The 23,373-nt window shown below is 33.4% G+C and overlaps 3 protein-coding genes across 3 annotated transcripts; 1 reads left to right on the forward strand and 2 right to left on the reverse strand.

Moving 5' to 3' along the window:
• Nucleotides 1-1,404: 1,404 nt before the first annotated feature.
• Nucleotides 1,405-8,689, reverse strand: LOC105788279 (2-C-methyl-D-erythritol 2,4-cyclodiphosphate synthase, chloroplastic). Its single transcript, XM_012615089.2, has 3 exons — nt 8,228-8,689; nt 7,971-8,101; nt 1,405-1,812 (listed from the first exon to the last, which is right to left on the reverse strand). Exons 1-3 carry the CDS (start codon nt 8,574-8,576, stop codon nt 1,579-1,581), a joined length of 714 nt encoding a protein of 237 aa, XP_012470543.1. The 5' UTR covers nt 8,577-8,689; the 3' UTR covers nt 1,405-1,578.
• A 602-nt stretch (nt 8,690-9,291) lies between these two features.
• LOC105788280 (DET1- and DDB1-associated protein 1) lies at nt 9,292-12,684 on the reverse strand. Its single transcript, XM_012615090.2, has 4 exons — nt 12,385-12,684; nt 11,244-11,304; nt 9,685-9,746; nt 9,292-9,564 (listed from the first exon to the last, which is right to left on the reverse strand). Exons 1-4 carry the CDS (start codon nt 12,469-12,471, stop codon nt 9,481-9,483), a joined length of 294 nt encoding a protein of 97 aa, XP_012470544.1. The 5' UTR covers nt 12,472-12,684; the 3' UTR covers nt 9,292-9,480.
• A 912-nt stretch (nt 12,685-13,596) lies between these two features.
• On the forward strand, nt 13,597-17,763 carry LOC105788278 (G-patch domain-containing protein 1). Its single transcript, XM_012615088.2, has 12 exons — nt 13,597-13,836; nt 13,922-14,006; nt 14,531-14,607; nt 14,695-14,722; nt 14,811-14,901; nt 15,011-15,077; nt 15,785-15,881; nt 16,199-16,377; nt 16,623-16,850; nt 16,930-17,046; nt 17,155-17,216; nt 17,326-17,763. The coding sequence occupies exons 1-12, from the start codon at nt 13,759-13,761 to the stop codon at nt 17,327-17,329; spliced, it is 1,113 nt and encodes a 370-aa protein (XP_012470542.1). The 5' UTR covers nt 13,597-13,758; the 3' UTR covers nt 17,330-17,763.
• The last annotated feature ends 5,610 nt before the right edge of the window (nt 17,764-23,373 follow it).

Consider the following 23,373-nt stretch of genomic DNA (forward strand, 5'->3'; position numbering starts at 1 on the left):
TCAAATTTTACACATTACCTTTCAATTTAGATTTTTAAAATTGTAGATTTGGAATATATGATTTCTAGTGAATTTAAAATTATATGTTTGGAAAATAAATTATTTTAAATTTATTGTTTGAATAATTAAAATTAGATTGCATTTCAATTAATTTAAGCTTATAAATAATCTTTGTTACTATTCATAACGAAAAATACAATACCAACAACTATAACACCTCTATCATCATTTATGAACCTCTCAATTAAAATCTTTTCGAATAATTCAAATGTTTAACTTTGATTGCACTATTCATAATCAATATACATGAGCAAGAACCATTAGTTTTCAATTTTTTTTTGAATCAAGATATTCTTCATATCTCATTTTATAGTTTATAGATATCTTTCGAGGTTTAAAGCTATCTTTTCTAATAATATTGTCTTTAAAGCTCAAATAATAAAATATTTATTTGATGAATGAGCTTGGCTACAAATGATCATATCACCAAAATAACATACATAATTTTTAAAATTAATTTTAATTTAATTATATAATAGTAAAAACCTGATAGATATATTTATAATTCATGAACCTTTTTTTTTTTTGAATTTTTCCATAATTTTTATTAATTAAATTGATGCTTGACCGACTGTTTTACATAGTCTAATTGTTGATTTAGTTTGCAAATATTTTGAGTTTTTTTTTTCCAAGTTAGTGGGATATGTCTGTTCTACAAGGAAAAACATGTGATGAAATCGAAATAAAAACAAGACATAGATATGCTAGGTGGCCGGGGGTTCTAACTAGGTCTCAATTTCACACACATTGTCAGCCTTAGAGGAGGCTTAAGGTGGAGGGAGTGGAGATAATGGTCAGAGAAGTGATGAGTTTAAAACTTTGAAGCCTTCAATGGTGTCCCATTTTCCACCCCCACTTGGTTCTTTAAAGTCAAAACCTTTGATTCCTCCTTAATGAGTTGAGTTCAAAAGCCTCTTCTGCCACAACTACACATTGGACATTTGAAAAATCTCTTAAAAGCCATGACTTTGAAATGGTCTAGGCAATTTATTGCTGTGGATACCACTCAATAATACAAAAATAATTCTATAGTGATAAATGAATTACGTTATTTCGATTAAAAAAAATGGGTAGAAAGAGTTCTAAAATTGATGATTGATGTATGGTAACATGATGTGAACCCAAAAGAGATAAGTTTTTACATGCAGCAAATAATATTTGAAAAACAGTGAACTTAAAAAAAGAAGAAGAAGAAAACATTGATGAAATAATCATGTGAAATTCATGGTGTTCATGTATTTGATGATTTAATGTAGACTTGAGAATGATTCAAAATTCAAATGAAGGAACAGGTGGAAGTTGAACACGTGAAAGGCAGTAAAAGTAGGAATTGAACACATGGAATTTTAAAATAAATTTATATTTGTAATGTTGAGTCGTTGACAAACTTTCATAGACCAATGACCGATTTGGAAACTGTGGCCGGTCGAAACATATAATTATTGCTCAAGTTCGGATCCAACTGAATACAGGGGGTTGTCTATGACAGTAAACAACAATGCTATACGATACCAGTATTTACTTCCTCATGAGTAAGACCACAGTGTGTGCTGCAATACTTCGATTCTCACCAAGGCTGTCAACCTTCTCGTGAGTCTTGGCTTTAAGATTGACGACAGATGGGTCGGCACCTAGAAGCTCAGACAAATTGGCTTTGATAACTCCCTTGTGTGGACTCAGTTTCGGTCTTTGAAGAATTAAGGTGGCATCTAGGTTTCCAATCTCGTAACCTGCCTCATGCATGAGTCTCACCTGAAAAGAACAATGTCACGGAAGATAAGCATGGTTAATATAAAGAGTCTGAAATGCTAAAATTGAGTATATATTCCTAAAATAGATGATATAAACAATGATGGCCTGCCTAGCATGACCAACTTAGGCAGTGAAAGAAAAAAGGAAAAACAGAGAAGCTCTTCAATTCATTTTAGTTTGCAGATAGTAAGGGTTTCTTTCAGATTTTAGCTAGCATAATGATATGTAAGAACTTAAGCAGGGAGTCCTTCAAAAGATATACATTGCTAAAATACTAATAGTGGAAATCTGTAAAACTAAAATAGTTTTATATTAGTTTAAGTGGAGTGGATCATTCTTCTAGTTATTGGGAGATTTATTTACATCAATATAAAACAAAACTAGTGTTACAGGCTTTCATATCTTTCTATGCGACTAATATTTAACAATCCAACTACTGAATTTATAAATATAATCATACTTTTATGCACATAAAGTTTTGAATCAATCCAATACCTCTATCATATCGGTCAAGAATACCATTTTTATCAATTCAGTATTTAGCAGTCGAAAGTTTTTACATCAAAGAAATATTTAAACATTTTCAATTTACTAAAACTTAAATGCATGATCTACATGAATAGAATATAAAATATGACAATTGGATTATAAAAATATTAATCACACAAATTGCTACAGAAGGGTGAAACTATTTTAGTTTCATGCTAGTGTAAGTGGATCCTTGCTCTTAACTATTTACTACTACGATCTAAAATCTAAATCAGCAGAAGGGGAACAAATGTCTATTTATTGAATCAAATCAGTTAATGGATCATCTACATCTATATTTCAACACTATCATGGTTATCAGTACACGCCCGCTTTATAATTTGTTTAACCTTGCTAATTTGTTAATCCTTCTTGCTTATGCCGGTCAACTTAAAGAGAGGACTATCCTACCAATATAAGGGCAATCAAACATTAGTTGAACTTTTAGAATGCCAAATCAGTGAGAAGAAAGTAGAACTAAGAGTTGGGGAGCAGTGGCATTGGAGGAACACTTCGACAAGTTTGTTTCTTCACTGAACAATGCAGTATACATGTAGATTCAGATTCAAAAACAGTTCCTCCTCTATGCTATGCTTTATATAAAACCACATGCATAAGATGTATTAGCATTTCACTTTACAGTCAAGATTGACATCAGCATTTAAATATACCATGCATGATAGGTATATACAAATGTGTATGCATGCCATTCTTTGATCGATATAAAATTGCTTCCATTTGCAACCACAAAAGAATTAGGCTGTTTTGATGAAAGGTTCTTTGCATCATGGTTGGTGAAGCCAACATCAAACAAAGTGTCATAGATTTCACATGACTCTGCAGTAAAGCAATATCATACTCGGTATATTCTCTTAGAAGCATCAAATTTTAGAAATTTATATTTTGCCTAAACTTTTAAGGCGCTTAATTTGGGGTTAAATCTCTGAGACATTGAGTGAACAAGGGTCAAACCTTTTCGAAACTACTCAATAAGGAGTTTTGCAAGCAATTGTGGTACACACACCACCCTTGTACTGGTATAACAAATTTAAGCAAACATGACTTTATTTAAATTGACATGTAATTTCTTTTAAATATAACAATACCAAGTTGGAATTGAATGAAAATAGATTAAAGCAAAAGAAAACCAATTTATTCAGTCTTATTCAACCTAAAATCCTCAAAGTTCCCAAAAAATTGGGAAACATTAAATCTGACAAAGAAAAACAGATTAATTTCCTTTTGAAACTGTTACAGTAGGAAACTAAAAACAAGGAAAAAAATAGAGTCATTTAACTAGTAGTAGAACGCTGAATTTTGGTAACCACTGTTAATGAAAACGGTGCCTTTAAGTTTAAATGAAACGTTGAGTTTTAGCTTGGGAAAAGCTACAGCTGTCATGTAACAGCTTTCCCAACTGATTTTGGTAACGGCCAATTCTTTCCTTTTTAGCGGTAAGGAAGGGAATGAGGCAGTTATGGAATTGGTTGAATGAAATTTTCCTCTTCTCTCTTCTTCTCTATTTTCTCTATTTTCTTTTCTTCTTCCAATTTTTTCCGTTTTCTCTGTAATAAGGTGCATCAAGGGTATCAGAGCCTGCCGATCCTCCATGGCTGGTGATGGGGTCACTAATCACTTACAAAAGGATGACGGTCATCTTCAATAGGAGGTTGCCAAGCTTCAAGGCGAGTTGTTGCAGTGGGATGCCAAGCTGGACACCGGTTGAAGGAACTTAAGGACGATTTCAGAGGGGACCTACAGTCTAAGTTACAAAATCTGTTTGAGCAATACTTGGGCAATCCAACTCCTGCTGTGAGCAATGTGGCTGCTCAAGATAAAGGGAAAAGTATTTTGGCAGATGCTCCACCTAGTTTTCCTTCCAGGGACCCTTTGGATGCTCATCCTATGCTGGAACTGGGAAGTTCAGGAACTCCTTCGCGTTCAAGTCTTTTAGATTGGAATTCTCGGTCTCACAAGCTTGAATGCCCCAAGTTTGATGGCTTTGATTTTAGAGGATGGTGGTCCAAGTTAGAGTAGTAGTTTGAGGCAGAAGGTGTGACAGATACTTCCAAGGTTAGGACTGTGATGCTTCATCTAAAAGGGAGAGCACTCGGTTGACACCATTTTTACACCCAAAAACAGGGAGGACTACATCTATTGAATCGGACCTGCTATGCACATAGCTTGAAAGAATGATTTGGATCCAGTTCGTTTCGAGATCCCATGACTGACCTGGTCTCCTTGAAGCAACATGGATCATTTAAGCAGTTCCATGATGCATTTGTAAGTCTTTTGAACCAGCTCCAATTGTCTGAATCATATGCTTTAAGTATTTCTACCAGTAATTTGAAGTTAGAGATTGGCCAATATCTACAGTTGTTTAAGCCAAAGTCATTGGTAGAGGGCTTCCTAATTGCTAGACAAGTAGAGGACATTCTCCTCAATTCCCATAAGAAGAGTCTTTTTATGAGTTTTGGTAATTCATCTCGACCCCTTAGTGTACCACCTAGATCTTCTTCACTGGTTACACCAGTTCCTATTGCCAGTCCAATCCAAGCTTCTACTGGTTTCTTGTATTCACCCTACCTTCCATGTTTCTCAACTTAAGAAGCATATTGGAAAGACTCCAATCTACTTTACCAGTGGTAGGTGCTAATGGGGCTATGCTTAAGTAGCCTGCTCGCGTTCTAGAAAGACGTATGGTCAAGAGGGGCAACCAGACAGTCACTGAAGTGCTGGTGGAATGGACCAACACGTTTCCAGAAATGCTACCTGAGAGTCCCTACAACAGCTGCAGAGAAAATCTCCTACCTTTAATCTTTGAGGACAAGGATCTTTTGAGGGAGAGAGTATTTGTTACGGTAGGAAACTAAAAACAAGGAAAAAAATAGTCAGTTAACTAGTAGCAGAACGCTACTTTTTGGTAACCACTGTGCGTTTAAATTTTAATGAAACGTTGAGTTTTAGCTTGGAAAAGCTATAGCTGTTGTGTAACAACTTTCCGAACTGATTTTGGTAATGGCCAATTCTTTCCGTTTCAGCAGCTGGGAAGGGAATTAGGTAGTTATGGAATTGGTTGAATGAAATTTTCCTCTTCTCTCTTCTTTGTTTTCTCTCTTTTCTTTTCTTCTTTCGATCTTTTTTGTTTTCTCTGTAACGAGGTGCATCAATCCTAAAGCTAACTTAATATGTGAAAATCTTGGAGTTTCAAACTATCAGGTTTGCAAACATGTTTTGAGATTTGTTTGAAACCACCAAGTTCAAATAAGAGAAAGAAAAGAACATATACAGACTGTAGAGGACTCTTTTGTTAAGGTGAGGAGACATTACAAGCTAGGAAAACAAGATGCCGTGAAAAGATGGTGGAGATGAAGACCGGAGCAAACTTTGGAAAACAAGTGTGGCGGCAGCTCATGATGATGGAAGTGATAAACAGTCCAGGACAGTGAAGGTTGTGTGGTTGTAACAATAATAGAGAGAATACTCAAGTTTGCCAAAAGATCAAAAGCTCCTAAATGAAATGTTCGAGACTCTATTTATAGGCCTTAGAAGGAAGTTATTAAGGAGCGGTTGTAGAGAGAAGTTGGAGTGAACGTGTTAAAGTAATGGGTAGTGGAATTGAGAGAAATTAGAAAATGTGCTTCTAAGAAATAAGGCAATTACAAAATTAGGTGGTAGTTATACTCACGTATTATTTCTGGTAAACAGAGTATTACTTGTATGTTCAGGGTCAAGTGTACATTCCGTTTAACCAGGAAAGGAAGCACTCATATTTCAGAGAAAGGTTAAGAAGTGTATTTCTTAACAATGCTCGTATTTTGAGCCTCCAAGACATCCCAATGGTGGAGCAACCCAAGAATCCTGCCAACCTTCCAAGGTTAGCTCCAAAGTGTTCCCACCATAATGCTGTTCCAAAAGTTAGTTGTTCCTAACATAATATCGTTCCCAAGGTTAGTTGTTCCTAAGATTACTTCCGCAGCTTTTTTAGTGTGGAAAGTTGTTCCCAAGGGGTGAATGATATTTCCTGCAACTACTATTGATAGAAGTGTTAGTAATAAAAGAACAAGCATCTACATAGACAAAAAAGGCATGGCATGGTTAAAATAAAAAAAATGTAGATCCTTTATTGTAAACAAAACTTAATTAGAAAATTCTCGGTAACTTTAAAGCTGAACTTGAAATAATTATATAGCAATGATACTTTTGAATGCTGAATCTTTCATATCTTATATCCCATTCAGCAAAACAATAGAATGATAAAAGAGAATTAAAAATCATTAAGGAATGAATTACTGATAAACAAGAAACCTTAATATGCAACAAACCAACTAAAATCCAACCAGTTTATACTTAAAGAAAACCAATTTATAAAAACGAAGTAAAAGGATTCAAGTTTTAAAGTCTAACATAGTCTGAACCCAAGACAACGGAATCACTCATGATTTCAGCTAGAAAAGGATACTTGAATTGCTTGGGCAAGGACGTACTAGTGTCACGGGCCAAAGTGCAAAGCCCGTGACCATGGCACAAGATGCGCCCCATGGAGGTCTATCGATAAGATGGGGAACATTTAGCCCACAAGAGCTGGTCCGATTCAGAGAAATATTGGAGAAGCCTATCAGATTGAAGCCTAGTTGGCCCAATGATGAAGACATGGCAACTTAGGCTAATATGGTAACTAATCTTAGAAGATAGAGGGAATCATATCTTGTAAAGATTAGATTAGATTTGATAAGGCTTATCTTGTAAACCCCTAAAATTAAGGGATATGGTTAAATCTCATCCGTCGATGTAATTGTATCTTGACCGTCGGTTTTAGGGGAGCTCAACTATAAATAGAGAGCCTCCCCTCATTTGTACTTATTCCATTGTATTCTGAATTCTTAAGAGTAATAGAGTTCTGAGAGCATTTACTCAAACACCTTGTATGCATTCTTTTCTGTGGCTTTCTTTTGTTCTTTGGCTTAGCTTCTTTTGGCATAAATCGCTTCCGCTCTTCAACTGGTGCCTTGGAGGAGTTCTTAAGGAATCCTCATTCGAGTTAAGGTTGACTTAGGCGAGTTTGGACGAACGGATCGCCTAAGGCCGCACGGTTTGCGAGACGAAAGGTCTAACCCCGTGACACTAGTACTACCACCATCCATTCCAAGACAAACAGATTATTCAACTTCAACTATGTTAACCAAGACAGGATTGTTATAACATCAAGTATTATATCAATTCCACAGTCATGTTCTTTATGGAGGTTTGGGAAGCTATTGTTGATTTGGGTTTTTTGGGAAGCTCTCAGATTTAATCCTCTCAAAAGACCAGCTTCGAACATTTCACCCTTATTCACTCAGTGCCTCCAAGGTTTAGTCACAAACCGAGCATTTAGCCTAACTTTAAAGTCAAAAATCATGTTTATAAGGAGCATCTGTATAGAGAATCACTTTGCAGGCTAGATGCATATCAGTTTATCATAATTCTAAAAGCTTAATCCCATTCAATAATAAATAAATTAAGCTATATTCTGAAGGAACATTCATCGCTTATCAAAGACTTTACATATCAAAGGCTCAAAGCATCCATTGGAAAATAAACACCCCAGGAAATTAAATAAATAGGATCTACATCAAAGAAATACTCACAGCTTCTTTAATGAAAACTGAAGATGGAGCTCCTTTCCACTTGGGATCAGAGTCTGGAAATATTTGCCCTATATCAGGTAGCCCTAAAGCTCCCAATATTGCATCCACAACACAATGAAGCAGTACATCTCCTACAACATATTAATCCCAAATGCAAAATTGTGGGAATTTTAAATAGAAATACAAATTCGAGATAAAAATGGGGAAGATGTTTATAAATTTAAACCACCCAAAAGTGTAGGGAATTAAAAAAATACCATCAGAATGAGCTTCACAGCCTCTATCATGAGGAATATCAATCCCACCAATGATCAAAGGGTAGCCAGGCTCCAAACGATGAAGGTCGAATCCATGACCCACTCTGAAAGGCAAAGACTTGGAAGGTTTGGTGGAGGAGATGGTTCCATCGACTGCAGTTGAAGTAGCAGCTGATGAAACTGAAGCTCGAAGTGTGAAAGATGAAGAAGAAGAAGAAGAAGAAACAAGGGTAGTATGACGTCGGGTGATTGAGATACGAGGATTTGGCAACAAACTGTACTTGTTTAAGACTGATCCGGAGGTGGGTCTTGCTGGAATCAGAGAACAACTGTAAAAGCGAGTGGCCATCGCGTCTATGCAGAGAAGGGGCTCTGTTTTTCGTGAACTTGGTTCGAATATCTTTGTTGACTCTGTTTTTTTGGGTTTCGTTTTTGTGAACTTGCTTCGACTATCTTTGTTGACTCTGCTTTTTTGGGTTTCGTTTTTGTTTCTTTTTGAGTAGGGTTAATGTCACAGTTGGCCCCTGAACTTTCTTTCAATATGCAATGTGATACCTATAAAAAGGAATTGCCCAATTTAATACCCGTATTATTTTGTAACGACACGTAGCATTCATTTATTTGTTGCTGCCAACTCGGTGTGCAAATTAAACGTTTTGAGGCAAGTATCAAATTGGACATTTTCTTTGCATAGGTACCACATTGCATATTGAATGAAAGTTTAGGGGCTAACTGTGACATCAACCCTTTTGGGTATTTGTGGCCATAAGTTAGTGCTCCCTTTTCTCTACATATTTTTTTAATACACACATGCGGCAACCAATCAAAGTTCATTCATTTTCATTTCCAACTGTTGGACCATCCCATTTCCATTGTTTTCATGGATGGTAAAAACATGGAGCTCCAAAGGCCCAATTCATATTTTCAAACCTGGGGGTTACCTAGAGATGCATTTTTACTTGTCATTTTAAGATGAGATCTTGTGTTCTTAAAGGAGCATACATGATTTAGCATTTCAACAATCCATGCCATGCCGACAAGAATCAATAATACCCAGAAGAGAATGCAGAAACATAACAACACTTCTTGTTATTGATTAACCTATGAGTTTAATTTGTACACATACAATGCACAAGCATGGCATCCTGATTAACAACAATGTGCAAAGCAACTTTCCTCACAGATTCTACAACACACATTTGGTATGAGAAGATACATTTAGATGAGCATTGAAAAACCAAAAGAAAATCTCATTATGACCATGTGGTGGATGCCCTAGGTTGCTTGCATCCATGTTCCGGTGTTGGGTGTTCAGTAGCAGCTCTCTTCGGTCTCAACTGCAATGATAACGGCAGTAAGAATCAAAATGAAGTATCAACACGCTCACTCTCAAAGTTTATGCATGTGTCTATGAGTTTCAAACTATGACTATGGAAAATCATAAATGAATTACTGACCTTCTCCTCTGCACGCTGGTAAAAATTTCTAATAAGTATATTCTTGGCTTCGGTAGTTATAACTGTAAAAAAGTGCTTCAGAAGTCAGTCTCCAATAAAAAAGCTGTTCAAAGGTGAACTAAAAATCGTATTCAACTTAAAAACTCGAGGATTTAGAGAATGAGCTGTGCCATTTTGCATCATAATGCAATTTCAATCACTAGTACCTTTATATTTATTGAAACTAGCCGAAATTTTCAACTAAAGAAGTTTGCAAAGTGTAAGACAAGTTGGCAATTGGGACATGAGGTTGGGTGTTGACAATTAAAGATGGCAGGGGTGCACTGATGCTTGGTTTTGGCAAAGGGATGAGAGAGTGAAAATGAAAAGAATGAAAAGATAAGATTTTAAGTTTCGTAAATTGTCTCTTGGGTCAGGTTTTAGTTGTGTACTATCATTAGCTAATGAGAAACACTTGGGAATCCGGTTGAGGCATTTTGTGGTGTGAGCTTATCCATAATCTTAAGACTAGCAAGAGTTCGGGTGCAATAACAATCATTTCGTCATGGCTTTCGATAATCTTAAGATTAGCAAGTGTTTGGGTAAAAGGATGACATCAAAGATGGATGTTAACAAATTTGATAGTAAAAAATATTGTAACGTTTGGCGTGTAAGAGTTGATCTTACACAACAATGGCTATTGAGAAGGAGATAAGAACAACTCTACTTTTACATGACAAAGGCTAAAATCTTTTCTACCATCAAATTAGTTGACATCCATATTCGACATCATCCCGCATCAAACTCTTCCCTAGTGCTAGATTGAAAGCCAATCAATTTCCAAGAATTTGCTCGACCCCAGTTTTCTGGGATTCAGACCAAAAATATCCAAAACACATTGAAGCAGAAGCTGCTAAAAGTAATCCACTTAGAAATTAGACTGATAAACTGAGTTTTACCAATAAAAAAAACTTGAAAAAAGAAACGAACCGTAATAAGACTACTTTTCTAACACTGAATTTTTCATCCATCTTCAATGACATTCTCACACCAAAGCTCTTGCTAATGCTAGCATTACCAAAAGCTATTACGAAAGACAACACCAATTGATTTCTAATAATTTACTTCAATACCAATTTGTTGTGATTTGAACCTGAAATATCCAAAACACTTTGCTGCTCAGTGTCAACCAAAGTTAGACAGATGAACCAAATCACTACCAATCAAGAAATCTGAGAGAAAGAAAAAAAGGATGCAAAGGGAGAACACAACACAAGGTTTTCAGAAAAATTATTTCATATCAAGTTCCAATTCAGACATATCAATGTAATTTTCCAGCACTGGATGGTCTCAAACATAAGTCAACATTCAACATCCTAGAAGGAAACCCAGACTAATAATTATCATGTAATATGGCAATGGCATGCTTTGTGGATAAAGCCTGAAAGTAATTTAACCAACCAAAGTTACCATATTATCACCACAAACAGTTTAAAGCGCCAATAGTATCTTACTTTAACTCAGAATAGAATATTGTTTTCGTAGTGAAAAAAAGGAGAAAGAGAATATTTGTTCGATACCTTGATCAGGAGGTGGAGAAGTCCGGCTATGTGTGGGGCGGTAGGTGGTAGGTACCACTTTCTAGCAAAAAAAAATTCAAGCAAATTATGCCCCGAAAATGTTCAAGCAAAATAAAATCCATACAAGGGAAGTCTGTAATTTTAGTTAAAGGCTAACCAATGAGAGCAAAAAGACTCATTTATCATAATATAACTGTTCAGATTAAAACATAGAGGAGCTCAATATGAACTCCATGAACATTATAGCATCTCACATGCTGAAATAGCTCAAAAAGATAGAAGGGAAGGTGAAAATTGTTTTTTTTTTTTTTTTAAACCATTTCGACCTTTCAACCAGTCTAAGCTTACTCAAAAATGGTTAAACAGATAGGCAAGGAACCACTGTAAACCACTGGAACAAAAAAACCAATACATAAATACCAATATGTCTAAATATCTAATTGTCTATGCATATGTATACCCACATAGAAACAAATTCTCATTTGTGTCTTAATCATAGAACTTGTCTTTGTTACCATTGTTAAGAACCAGCTCTAAGAACAAAAACTACCACATACACAGCAAGATAAGAAAGCTTCGAAAGCATGAACTTGAAGTTTTAAAGGAAAATCCATCATCATCCCATGCAAAAAAAAAAGAAGAAGCATGATCCTTGTGTGAACATATAACTATAACTTTAGCAAACAAATAATAACAAGTATTAGCATTATTTACATGCTTCATATAGAAGCATTACACAACAATCAATTAGATTAATCAACATCTAAATAATAAATAATATATCTTGCAATGCAAACCATTAAAAAAACAAAGTGTAGGAATAACAGAGTTGGAATTCTATGAAACATTTAAAGTTAAACCCCTAGTCATTTGTAACCACAAACAACTTTATCCAAAAAGATTCTGACAATTAAGGTCCGAAATTCATGAATAATAAATACTTTTCACAAAAAAAAAAAACAGATAACAATAACATCATATCAGGGTAAACCGAGAAACATAAACATAAAAATTTAAAAGGTTTTTCACTATTTATCTAAACTGCATGTGGGGATTAATTCATTGCAATTCAAACCCAGAAACAAAATTCACATGTTATGGAAAATGGGGTTAGGTTAAAAGGGATTATGAGGTTACTTACAGAAGGATTAGAAGGATCGGAGGGACGAAGTTGGCTGAAGTTGTGGGGGTCAAATGACGGCAGGTCACCGAGCATAGACCCCATCATCGGAAAAGAAGAAAAAATTGCTGGTTTTGTGGCTTGCACCCAAAAAATCACCGGAGATTACAAAGAGAACCCGGCCAAGAGAGAGAAAAAAAGGACAATGGCTGACTCGGTTCTAGAATCAGCCTTCTTTGTGCTGAAGCTGGATCATTAATGGGTAAATTGATGCTTATATAACTAGCATGGATCCCCGCTAATGCTGGGGACTTCAAAATTCTTCTATAATTTATTTAATTAATAATAAACAGTTGTATTAAAATAATTATTTATAATTTCTTTTCCGAAGTCTTGAAATTAAATTTACCATGACATTTGTTAATAGTCAAGTACACTTAAATTTTTAAATATATTATTAAAAAACTTGAGCAAGTTAGATATGAATATTACATCGGTTAATATTGAAGAGTCGTAATTTAATTGATAAAGATATTATTTGTAATTGAATTAGAGATGAGTTATGAGTAATTTTAAAATTATATTAAAAATTAATTAAAATTTATAATAAAATTGTTAACTAAATTCATCATTAAACATAAATAAAAATAGAGGAATGTGAATCGGGCCTTTAAATATACTCTTGAAATTAATATAAAATAATAATTAAATAATTTTATATTTTAATTTTTTCTTAGTTAGTGATATACAAATTTTAAGCGAAAATTTAACTGTTAATATTATTATTTTGATTAAATTCAAGTTAATTTGTATAATTATCAAGTGAGATTTTTTATTTTAAAATATTAAACCAACTAATTTAATAAAAATATTTACTAATATTAACAATTTAATCTAAATTTTAAGATTTGAAAATTAAATAGATAAATTCCTAAAACAAAATATAGAGACTAAATTGATAATTATTGGACTTTATGACATATTTAACCTAAACAAAAATTAAACAAAATAATTGAAGAATCATTGAAACGGCACCGTTTACATGGTAGGTGAAATGCCAAAGCTTAAACAGAATAAGCGCTTTACAACCATCAGATCATCCACGCATCACCGTAAACTTGATCAAAAAGGGACCCACAGTCCAACCCTACACCCCATAATTCCGTATTCCCATCTTAATCAAATATCCACTGCTAGATCACCACAGGTCCATCAAAATCCATAAATGCTCGAAGCACCAAATATTCCCTCACTTCCACCTAGGGTTTTTTGTTCTGAGACCTCCCACAAAAGCACCTTTCTTCCCTTTTCCCTTCTTTAACATTCTAAAAACAACGCTTCAGTATAGTCGTCGGCGTAGCAGAGAGGAATTAAAAAGGAAAAAAAAAAGCGAAAATGGCTGCACCCGAAGCTCCTCTCTGCTATGTCGGCGTCGCTCGCCAATCTGCTGCTTTTCGCCTCATGAAGCAAATGGTACGTATCCCTGTACGTATATTTTGCTCGTATGCGGGCGTGTTTTGTGATTTGTTTTGTTTTGTTGTTTGAATGACCCGGTTAGGGGTGGGAAGAAGGAGAAGGTCTCGGGAAAGATAAACAAGGGATCAAAGGTCACGTTAGAGTTAAAAACAAGCAGGATACTACCGGTTCGTTTTTAATTGTTTTCTTTTTTTCATATTTATTTTTTTGTCTCTCAATCTTTTTTTTAAAGCTCTGTTACCGGAAATGCGATCCAAGTTTGTTTTAACTATCACAATCGTATAGAGTTTATTATAAAACAATTCACAAATTTCGGAATGTATATATTTAGAAGTATGTATTTATTAAGCACAAACTCTCTCTCTCTCTCTCTCTCTCTCTCTCTCTCTCTCTCTCTCTCTCTCTGTATATAATATTCTCATAAATTGTTTCATGTCTCTACTAAACAAATTTGAGAAGATTATCCCTATCGAATTACGTTTTATAGAAATAGCAAATTGTGTTCTAGTTTTTGTTCTTGTATCCTTATACCGGACTGATCCGAATTTGAGGTAGCATTGGTTATAAGCTAGTTGATTTGTTTATTGAATTATAGATATTGAATTAATTTTCCGGAGAATTAGAATAGGAGGAGATGTGAAAAATACTTTTAATATTGGAATTTTATTTATTTTTGAAAAATATGGAGCAGGTATTGGATTAGATAAGCCAAATCCGTGGGCTTTTGATACAGCTCAGTTTGATAGTATTCTCAAAGGATTGAAAGTGGTGCGTATTTCATTCTGACTTTGATTGTCTAGTACTGTGTTCAATTTGATGCAAAGCTCATTTTTCTTTTTCTTTTTAATTTTTTAGAAGCAGGCAGTGCAAACCAACGATGAAGGTATGATTGATACCCAGAGAAAATTCCTCTCATATTTATACTTAGTAGGTTGTTATTGATTGCTGAGTAATTTAACTTTTCTGAACAGCTGAAAAGAATGAAAATCAAGTGGAAACAAAGAGTGATGAGCCTAATGACACTGAAGAACAAGTTGTTAAGGCTACCCGGCCACAGGGAAGGTTGGTACATTAGTTCTATGTTTCTTTATGGTTTGGTAGGAGATTATTGCCAATTATTTAATTAATGTTTGATGTTATTTGTTTTTATTTTACTTTTTTCGGATCTTAGATATAAGAAAAGAGAAAGAGGGAAGCTTGTACATGCATATTCTTCGAGGGATCTTGAAGGAATTCTTGTAAGTTCTAAACCTTCATTGTCTTATCTACTCTGTTTTCTTCAGTGTTATTTAAATTGTTAAGGTTTTTACTTGCTTGCAGCTGTGGCAATTATGTTCTTTTTGTACATTCTTGTCTAATGTTCCTTTCAAGATGCAAAATTATTCTATGATTACACGAGATCAAAATGTATCGCGTCAAGTATTTGGTTTGAAATTTATTCATTTGTCACTGATTTTTAAAATTTGATTTGTTAATACCATCCACCGTAATCTTAACAAGATTTTCGTGGTTAGAAATATAAATGAGCTCAAGGATAAGTTAAATCTAGAATAGTTGTCATTCTGGCTGTGATTTGTCAAGATAATAGTTTAATACTTGATTGATTTGGTCTTCGTTTCATATTAGCACGAGAGGCAGATACCATGTTACCTTCACCTTGGAGTCACTCGACTTTTTGAACAAACTCTAGATGTCATGAGTTAGAAAAGGTAGAAACACAAAGCACTGTTAAAACATAGTGGTTCAGTAATAAACACAACTTTATATGGAAATCAAAATGGTTTTTAAAGCACTTTTTATGTCTTATTTGATAGAATTATCAATTCCTATTTGTAGATAGATATTTTCCCCTTGGAATTAGCATTTGATTTGATGCCTAACTAACATTTACTATTTTTTTTGGTTTAAACAATCACTGTATTTACCCATAGATGTTTTGCAATAGGCCAAAAAGGTTGAGGAGTCACTACAGGTAAATCCTGATGTGGTTGGTGAAATGGAGATCATAGAGACAACTGAAACAAATGATTTTTCCACTGAAGGTAAATGCTTCAAATAAACTCAAGCTCATATTGAAAAACTTGGGTGAATTCTTGCAGTAAGGTGTATTTTCCTTTGTGTTACATAGTTCAGAAATTGCTAGTCTTTATGGTTTATGCAGTAATATTAAAGGTTGAAAGCCAGGCTGGACTTTTTATTTAAAATACTTTTCCTTGGAGTATATTATCTTGTACCTGAAGGACTCAGCCCTTTGCTGGCAAAGGATATTCTTGGCCTCTTTTCTGTAACTCATTTCTTTTTGCTGGCTGCAGCTGTCTGCTGTTGATCGTTTATGAAATAACTTGGCTCTTTGTTGTAGGAAATAAAGTTGAAAGTGTTTCTCCAGAATGGTGGGGCTTTAAATATGGATTTGTTTCTGGAGGTTTTCTGGGAGAAACTACCCGAAGGAAATCAATAAAAACTGGAGAGTCTAAAAATTCTACTGAGAGAACTGTATTTTATGAAGATGACCAAGAGAATCTCTACAAACTTGTGCAAGTAAGTCTTTGTGAATTGACTTTTTTTGGGGTATGAAAACTGTGCTAAATTTATTTGTATGATGAAAAGAAAAACTATAATTCCATGTCTTTTTTAACCTTCATCCGAAGATGAAACTGTCATGGTCTTGTGAACAGTGTTCCAATTGATCATTCTACATGCGTTTTTGTTATGTGAGTCTAGTATCATGCTGGAGACTAGGAGATTAAAGAAATAAAAAAATATCTTTTGTTCCAAAATTTCAGGATAAAGCCACAACTGGAAAGCAAGGTCTGGGCATTAAAGACCGACCAAAGAAAGTAGCTGGAGTTCACTTTCAGGGGAAAAAGACATCATTCAGCGATAGTGATGGCGAGGATTCTGATGATGTTGGTCCTCCAGCAAAACGAATGCGTGAAAATGCATTAGAAACGGAGAAAGCTGATGAGCCAAAACTAAGGTTGAAAAAGCTGTGTAAACGGCTTCTTCGTCAGGTACTTGATCTAAAATGCAAGCTGTTCAAAATCGTTGTCATAAGTCTTTCATTAATTAAAAGCCATCTTCCTACTTCAGGTACCTGGAGATTCATTAAAGTTGAAGCAGCTGAAAGTTCTTATTGATGAACAGTCAACTTTGGTTTTTTCCAGCTTTTCTTCAAAGAAAGATGCTATTGCCTACTTAAAGCGAAAGGTTCGCTCATCTCTTAAAAGCGTTACTTTGCAATTTTATTAACATTTCATAAACTTTTTTCATCGCTTTCGGGTTTGGAAATTTGATATCTTTTGGTTTTTTCCGCAGCTTGAAGGTAGTAGCAAGTTTTCTGTTGAGGGAAAGCGAGTGAGTCTTACATCTAGAAGCGGGTAATCAACTTATGATACGATTTTGATAAAATTTCAACAGCCACTATACGCTGTGAAGACTAAATTAGTGCATTTATATTATAATATTGTGTTAATGTCAATTTTGTAGGTAGGTTTGTGTAAAACAGTCATGTCAAACAAAATTAAGTTCTGCCTAAAGCCTGAAACTGGTAAACTGTTTTTAAGTTGTATTATTAGTTGCAAAGAGATCAATAGCAGTGATAGACCCAGTGCTAGAAGTGGCAAAATCTAGAAGGAGAAATATATCGGCATTCGATTGGTAATAATCGGCTTGGGTTTAATCTATAGATCAAGTCGAGTGTGGCCAATCTGCCCTTAAGGTACCTTTGGATTTCATCTCACAGTTTCCAGAACTGGGCTGGACAGGGAACCGGCTTGGGTATTGTCTTGAATATGTGGTTGGATCAGTTCGATTTGTGAATTAGTTGAATCAGGTGATTGGACCAGCTGAATGGTTTTTATTTACCAACTTTTTTATATTTTTAAATAATTTATTCAATTGAATTGGTTAAACTAGTTAAATCAATTGGTCGGATTATTATAAAAAAGTTATTATTTTCTAATTTTGGTAACATTATAAGTTTACAAATTGGGGTAGAAGATGTAATAGGTTGAAATCAAATGTTTTAACTTTTAAGTATATCATAGAGTTTTAATCATTTCTAGCAATAAATGTGCGCACATTATTTAATTTCATTTTACTTCAAAAGGTAAGTATATGGTATTAATCACAATCCTTTTGTCGACAATTTAGATATCATTTTACACACAAAAAAATATTTTCAACTATAAAGAAGTTAAATTGTTAATAAAACCTGAAACTTAGAAGAAAGTAAATGTGACTCATTTTCCATCACTGAAATAAACCATTTAATAACATTATTTACTTTATAAATTTCAAATAATTTTTATTTTAATTTAATGTTTTTCTTTATTGTAATCCACTTTACCCTTACCTTTATGGTAATTTCAATGCTATAGATATTTTTATTTTTCAATTTTATCTTCTATGCAAATGGACCTAAAAGTTCTAGATATTTGCAGCTATTTTAGTTAATTCCTCCTAAATGCCAAAAAGATGCCCAAATGTTTACAATTAATATTTGTATTATGTAGTGACACAATAAGGAGTACTGAGGGAGAGAGATGGTGGTTGTGGAAACCGGTTCATTCAATTGGGACGGAGAGTTGGAGGTTAAGAAAAATGATAGTGAAGATAGCTTGAAGGTTAAGGGATGGAAGTGTTGGCAAGGTGCGGACTTGGTATTCTTGAAGGATCGATCCTTCCTTCATTGTTTTAGGGGTATTTATAAACAAGAATCCCGTGTAATATGGTGTTAACATGTTGGACTTGCCATCTAACCATTATTATGAAGTACGTGGGAGGGATGTTTTCGATAGGATAGGGATGTCTATGACAAGACATATCATGTCATTCATTTTAATTCTAATGGGATAAAGCAGTTGAGCTCACATTATGCTTGGTGACCAAACAAATTCATGTTCTCAATAGAGGTTAAGTCATTTATTGCCTGGGCAGTCATCCTAGGAGGGTGAGCTCAAAAATGACCTCCCGATTTAAAGGTTGCAGGCTCACTATTCAAGCGTCTTCTTAACTTGCTACGTGTCTTAACATGGATGGATATAACAAGTACCATTATATAATATATTATAAAACATTATTATAACATGAATTAACTTCAAACGTCGGTTGCAAAATCTTTGAATAATGAAATGAAAGCTGTTTATTTTGGTGATTGGGACTGTACCACGCGGAAAATATGAGGAAAATTCTTGCAATTAGGTTTCGTTCAACATTTCCTGCTGCTGCATCTTTTTTCCTTTCTATATACTATACAAAGAGGACTAACCCCCATCAGTTTTTCGCTTAAACAGGGCCAATTTGCAAGAAATAAAAGGGGGGATTTAGCTTACTGTTTGGTTACTAGGAAAATTATTTAGAAACCAAATTGCAGCAGGATGCTGAATATGACGACAAAAGTGACAAGGAAAAGAAATGGTTTAATTCACGATTTAGTCTATGAATTAAATCTAATTTTTTATTTTAGTACTTAAACCGTAAAAGTATCATGAAGGTCATTGTACTAGGAGTCGATTGCATTTTTCTTTTCTACTAATGTGAGCAAATTAGTCATTATATATTAGATCAAAAAGTAAACTGGTATTACTATTAAAAATTCATCTATTTTTCTTGTTAAAAACTAATCCATGTACGTCAACATGAAGTACATGTGGCATGTTACGCGTAACTATGTAGTTATTTTGTTATCTACACTAATTTTTAACAATAGAAATTGATAATTTTTAATGAAATGATCAGTTTGCTTATTGATCTAACATATATTAACTAATTTATCCATTTTTGAGTAAAGGGGGCAAAATATAATATAACTCCTAGCACATGGGCCTCTATGGTGCTTTTACCATACTTCAACTTTATTTTGATCCATTTGGTATTTAAATAAGGTTTTTAAAAATCGAACCATTGGTTAAATCACTGAATCAATCAAATTATTGATTCAATTGGTTCATCTGATTTTAATTAAATAAATTATTAAAAATAGAAAAAATTGGTTCAATTGATTTTTTAACCTGGTTCAACCGATTCTGAGTGGTTCGCTCAAAAGTCAGTTCAACTCATTGTTTGGACCAATATATCGATCAATTATCGATTTGATCCACTTCCAGCAACCATGATTTAAACTATTGTTTTGTTCCAGTTTACTCAAGAAGCTCAATGCCAGTTAAGAACGCGACATATGGTAGGTGGTGCCATCTATATTTTGTAGGTAAATTGAGACGATAATGATAGTTTTAAGAATAAAGTTGGACAAAAACAATTAGGTACCAAAATGAAAAATAATATAATTCAAGGGCTAAATTCTAAATAAATATAAAAAGGGGAAAAAAAACCCCATAGGTTAAGTGGTGGCCTTTTTTTGTGGTCCAAAAACCAAAAAAGCTTCCATTCTATGGAGGGAGTTTCCCTGCAGTTCAAGCAATATATTTTTGGTTTCTACAAAATGTTGATAGCCAAAGACCCATAAGCAATTCCCCTCTCACACTACTAAAAAGCTCAAAGCCTATATATAGCTATAATGCATGCATTATCTTTTGCAGTGCTGCAAATGGAGAGTGTTGACACAGTCAGTGTTTGTTTGCCATTTGCAAGTTGCATGCAGATAGCTACTCCTCATATACATTCCACATATAGCTTCTTTCTTTGACTTTGACTCTTTTTTTTTTAAATCTTGACCGTAGTTGTGATCATCTGCTAGCAATTGTTTTTGATCTGATCAAGACAGGATTGGATCATGATTCATGGATTGTGTAAAACTGGACCTAAATGGAAAGAGAGAATGTTGAAAAACGGAAGCCTATGGTTTCAATGAGTCTATATGAGAATAGGGACCAAACATGGCAATGTCCCCTATATACATAGTGGCAAGTGGAAACATATGGGGGTTATGACATAGCCATACTCCATTTTAGATATTAATATTAACTCTAACATTTTCATATCATTTTTAAACTTCAAAATATTTTAATTTATTTGAATTTTCAAAATATCATATTATTATATTAATCTAATAGTCATTTTAAACTTCAAATACCTATTTGTATCTTATGTGGAGTATTTTAGAACATGTGTACTTACCAACAGTTTGGGATAGAAAATGTTGTTTTAGGAGGATTATCTCTTTTCTTAAAACATTAGACCCAAGCTATTCATATGATAAGTATATACATGTTTACAATTTGATATACGCTTTTTAAACTTTAAAGCTAGAAGTAATAATAAGAATAATGGAATGATTTAATTGATACGATACTTATACTTAGACGATTTAATCATAATAATTTAAAATTTAGAGACCAATTTAAAATCAAACGGTAGAATTGACCCTGCATATAATTTAGGTAAATTATATTGACTTAAATGCCAAAAAGGAAAAACACTATCATAAAATAATTAAAATCATTTAAATTCTTAATAAAAACAATGATAAGTTGAACTTTTCAAATTATAAATTGTACTCAATTAAACTCTTGAAATATATCATTTCATAAAAAATATATTGACATGACAACTACAGTTGTAGTTGACATGAAAAATTGGAGTGGCAGCTTACATGATAATTTAAATTTATCTTTTAAGTATTTTATAAAGACTTAATTAATTTTTAATTATTTTAAGTAGAGTTTTCGTATTTAAGCCTAAACATTATTAAATATTATCAAAATTAAAAATGATAAAGATTATAGAAAAATAAATGGATTGTTTAAAATTATAAATAAATTAGAAGAGATATATAAATATTAGAGAAAATTATAAAAAGATTAATATATTATAAATATTATAAAAACTTTAAAAAATTAATTAAAAATTATAGAAACTAAGAAAAGTTATAAAAAGTTATACTAAAATGATTAAAACTTATAAAAAACTAAAAGTTATTAAAAGGTTATAATTTCTAAAATATAAAAACTATAGAGAATTTTTGAGATTTTGTACGTCTATAGTAGACCTGTCCATGGGCCGGGTGGCCCGGCCTGGCCCGACGGTCCGCCCGAAATATGGGAGGGTTCGGGTAAAAATATAGGCCCGAAATATAGGCTTGGGCAAATAAAGAGGCTCGTTTAAAAAACGAGCCGGGCCTCGGGCACCACTTTTTTGGCCCGGGTCCAACCTGGCCCGGCCCGGCTCGAATATAATAAATATATATTTTTTATTTTTATTTTTTAATTTTAAAATACTTTTAAAATAAAATTTTTTATTTTTTTATTTTTAAAATAATCTTTTAATGTTTATTTTAAAAATGGGCCGGGCCGGGTTTGGGCTTATGATATTTTTCCTGGGCCGGGCCTGGACAAAATTTTAGGCCCATATTTCGGGCCGGGCCGGGCCTGGGCCTAAGAGGCGGGCCAAAAAATTTTTTGGACCCGGCCCGGCCCGGCCCATGGACAGGTCTAGTCTATAGTGCTTGGTTTTAGCAATAAGAAAATGGAGAGCTTAAACCGTTATAGTGGTGTGTGGGGTGCTGAGTGAGGGGATTAAGTGACGATGAGATTAGTGTTTTGTAGGTGAGTGATGAGTAATATTTTTGGTTGAGGGGTAATACAAGAAAAATTGATATAGATAGATTGATATATGATGTAGAATAATATATGAGTGAAAATAAAAAGGACTAGTAATTAATTATTTATTTATTTATAATTTTATAATTTTAAAATATTTATATTTTTAAAACAATTTTTAGAATCCTTTTAAGATATATATATTTTAAAATTTCCCTTATCCACCATCTTAGCTATGGCATCATCAACCATTATTTAAAGACTCGTGAGTATTATTTTATTAAAATTGAATTACTTGACTACTTTAATTTTTTTTCTAGTTTTAAGCCAAATATAAAAGATTTGATCTAAAATTTTAATTTCCAAAGGTTGATGAAAGAGGAAAGTGAGTAAATGATTATTAACCTACATCCCCAATTGATAGTAAATAATTTCTAAACCATTATTTCTCACCAATAAATCGTTTAGCAAGATGCAATTTAGTATTTTATTAAGAAATTGGATTAAAATGGTTTTTCTCTGATTATGCTTTTTTCCTCTATTCTATTATTTTACTTTTATAAGCTTTTGTTAAAATGATTATAAGAAAAGCAATAATAAATTTAGATATTGGTGAAATGTTTAAAGTAAATTATCAAATTAGAACTATAAAATATTAAATAGGTTTTATATTAGGAATCAAATTACATATTATTCTATCTACTAAAAATTAGACAAATTAATCACATACATTGGATCAAAGTTGACGAAATAACTAGATTAAAAAAATAAAACCATAATTAAAATTATTTACAGTTTAATCACCGACATCGTTTGATTATAGTATAACCATTGAAAGAAGCCACCGAAAAGGCCAATAACAGCAACCAGTTTGACTTTTCAAAAAAGTCAACTCAGTGGAAATGCAAAACCATATTTACATATATTGGCGCTTAATTTCAAGCAAAATAAAATATTTTAATAATAATAAGAATAAAAAATCTCCATCCTTGTTACCGATATATAGGCAAATGGCCCGTTTTAAAATTTCCTCTCA

This window comes from Gossypium raimondii, chromosome 2 (genome assembly GCF_025698545.1).
Source record: "Gossypium raimondii isolate GPD5lz chromosome 2, ASM2569854v1, whole genome shotgun sequence".
Lineage (NCBI taxonomy): Eukaryota > Viridiplantae > Streptophyta > Magnoliopsida > Malvales > Malvaceae > Gossypium > Gossypium raimondii.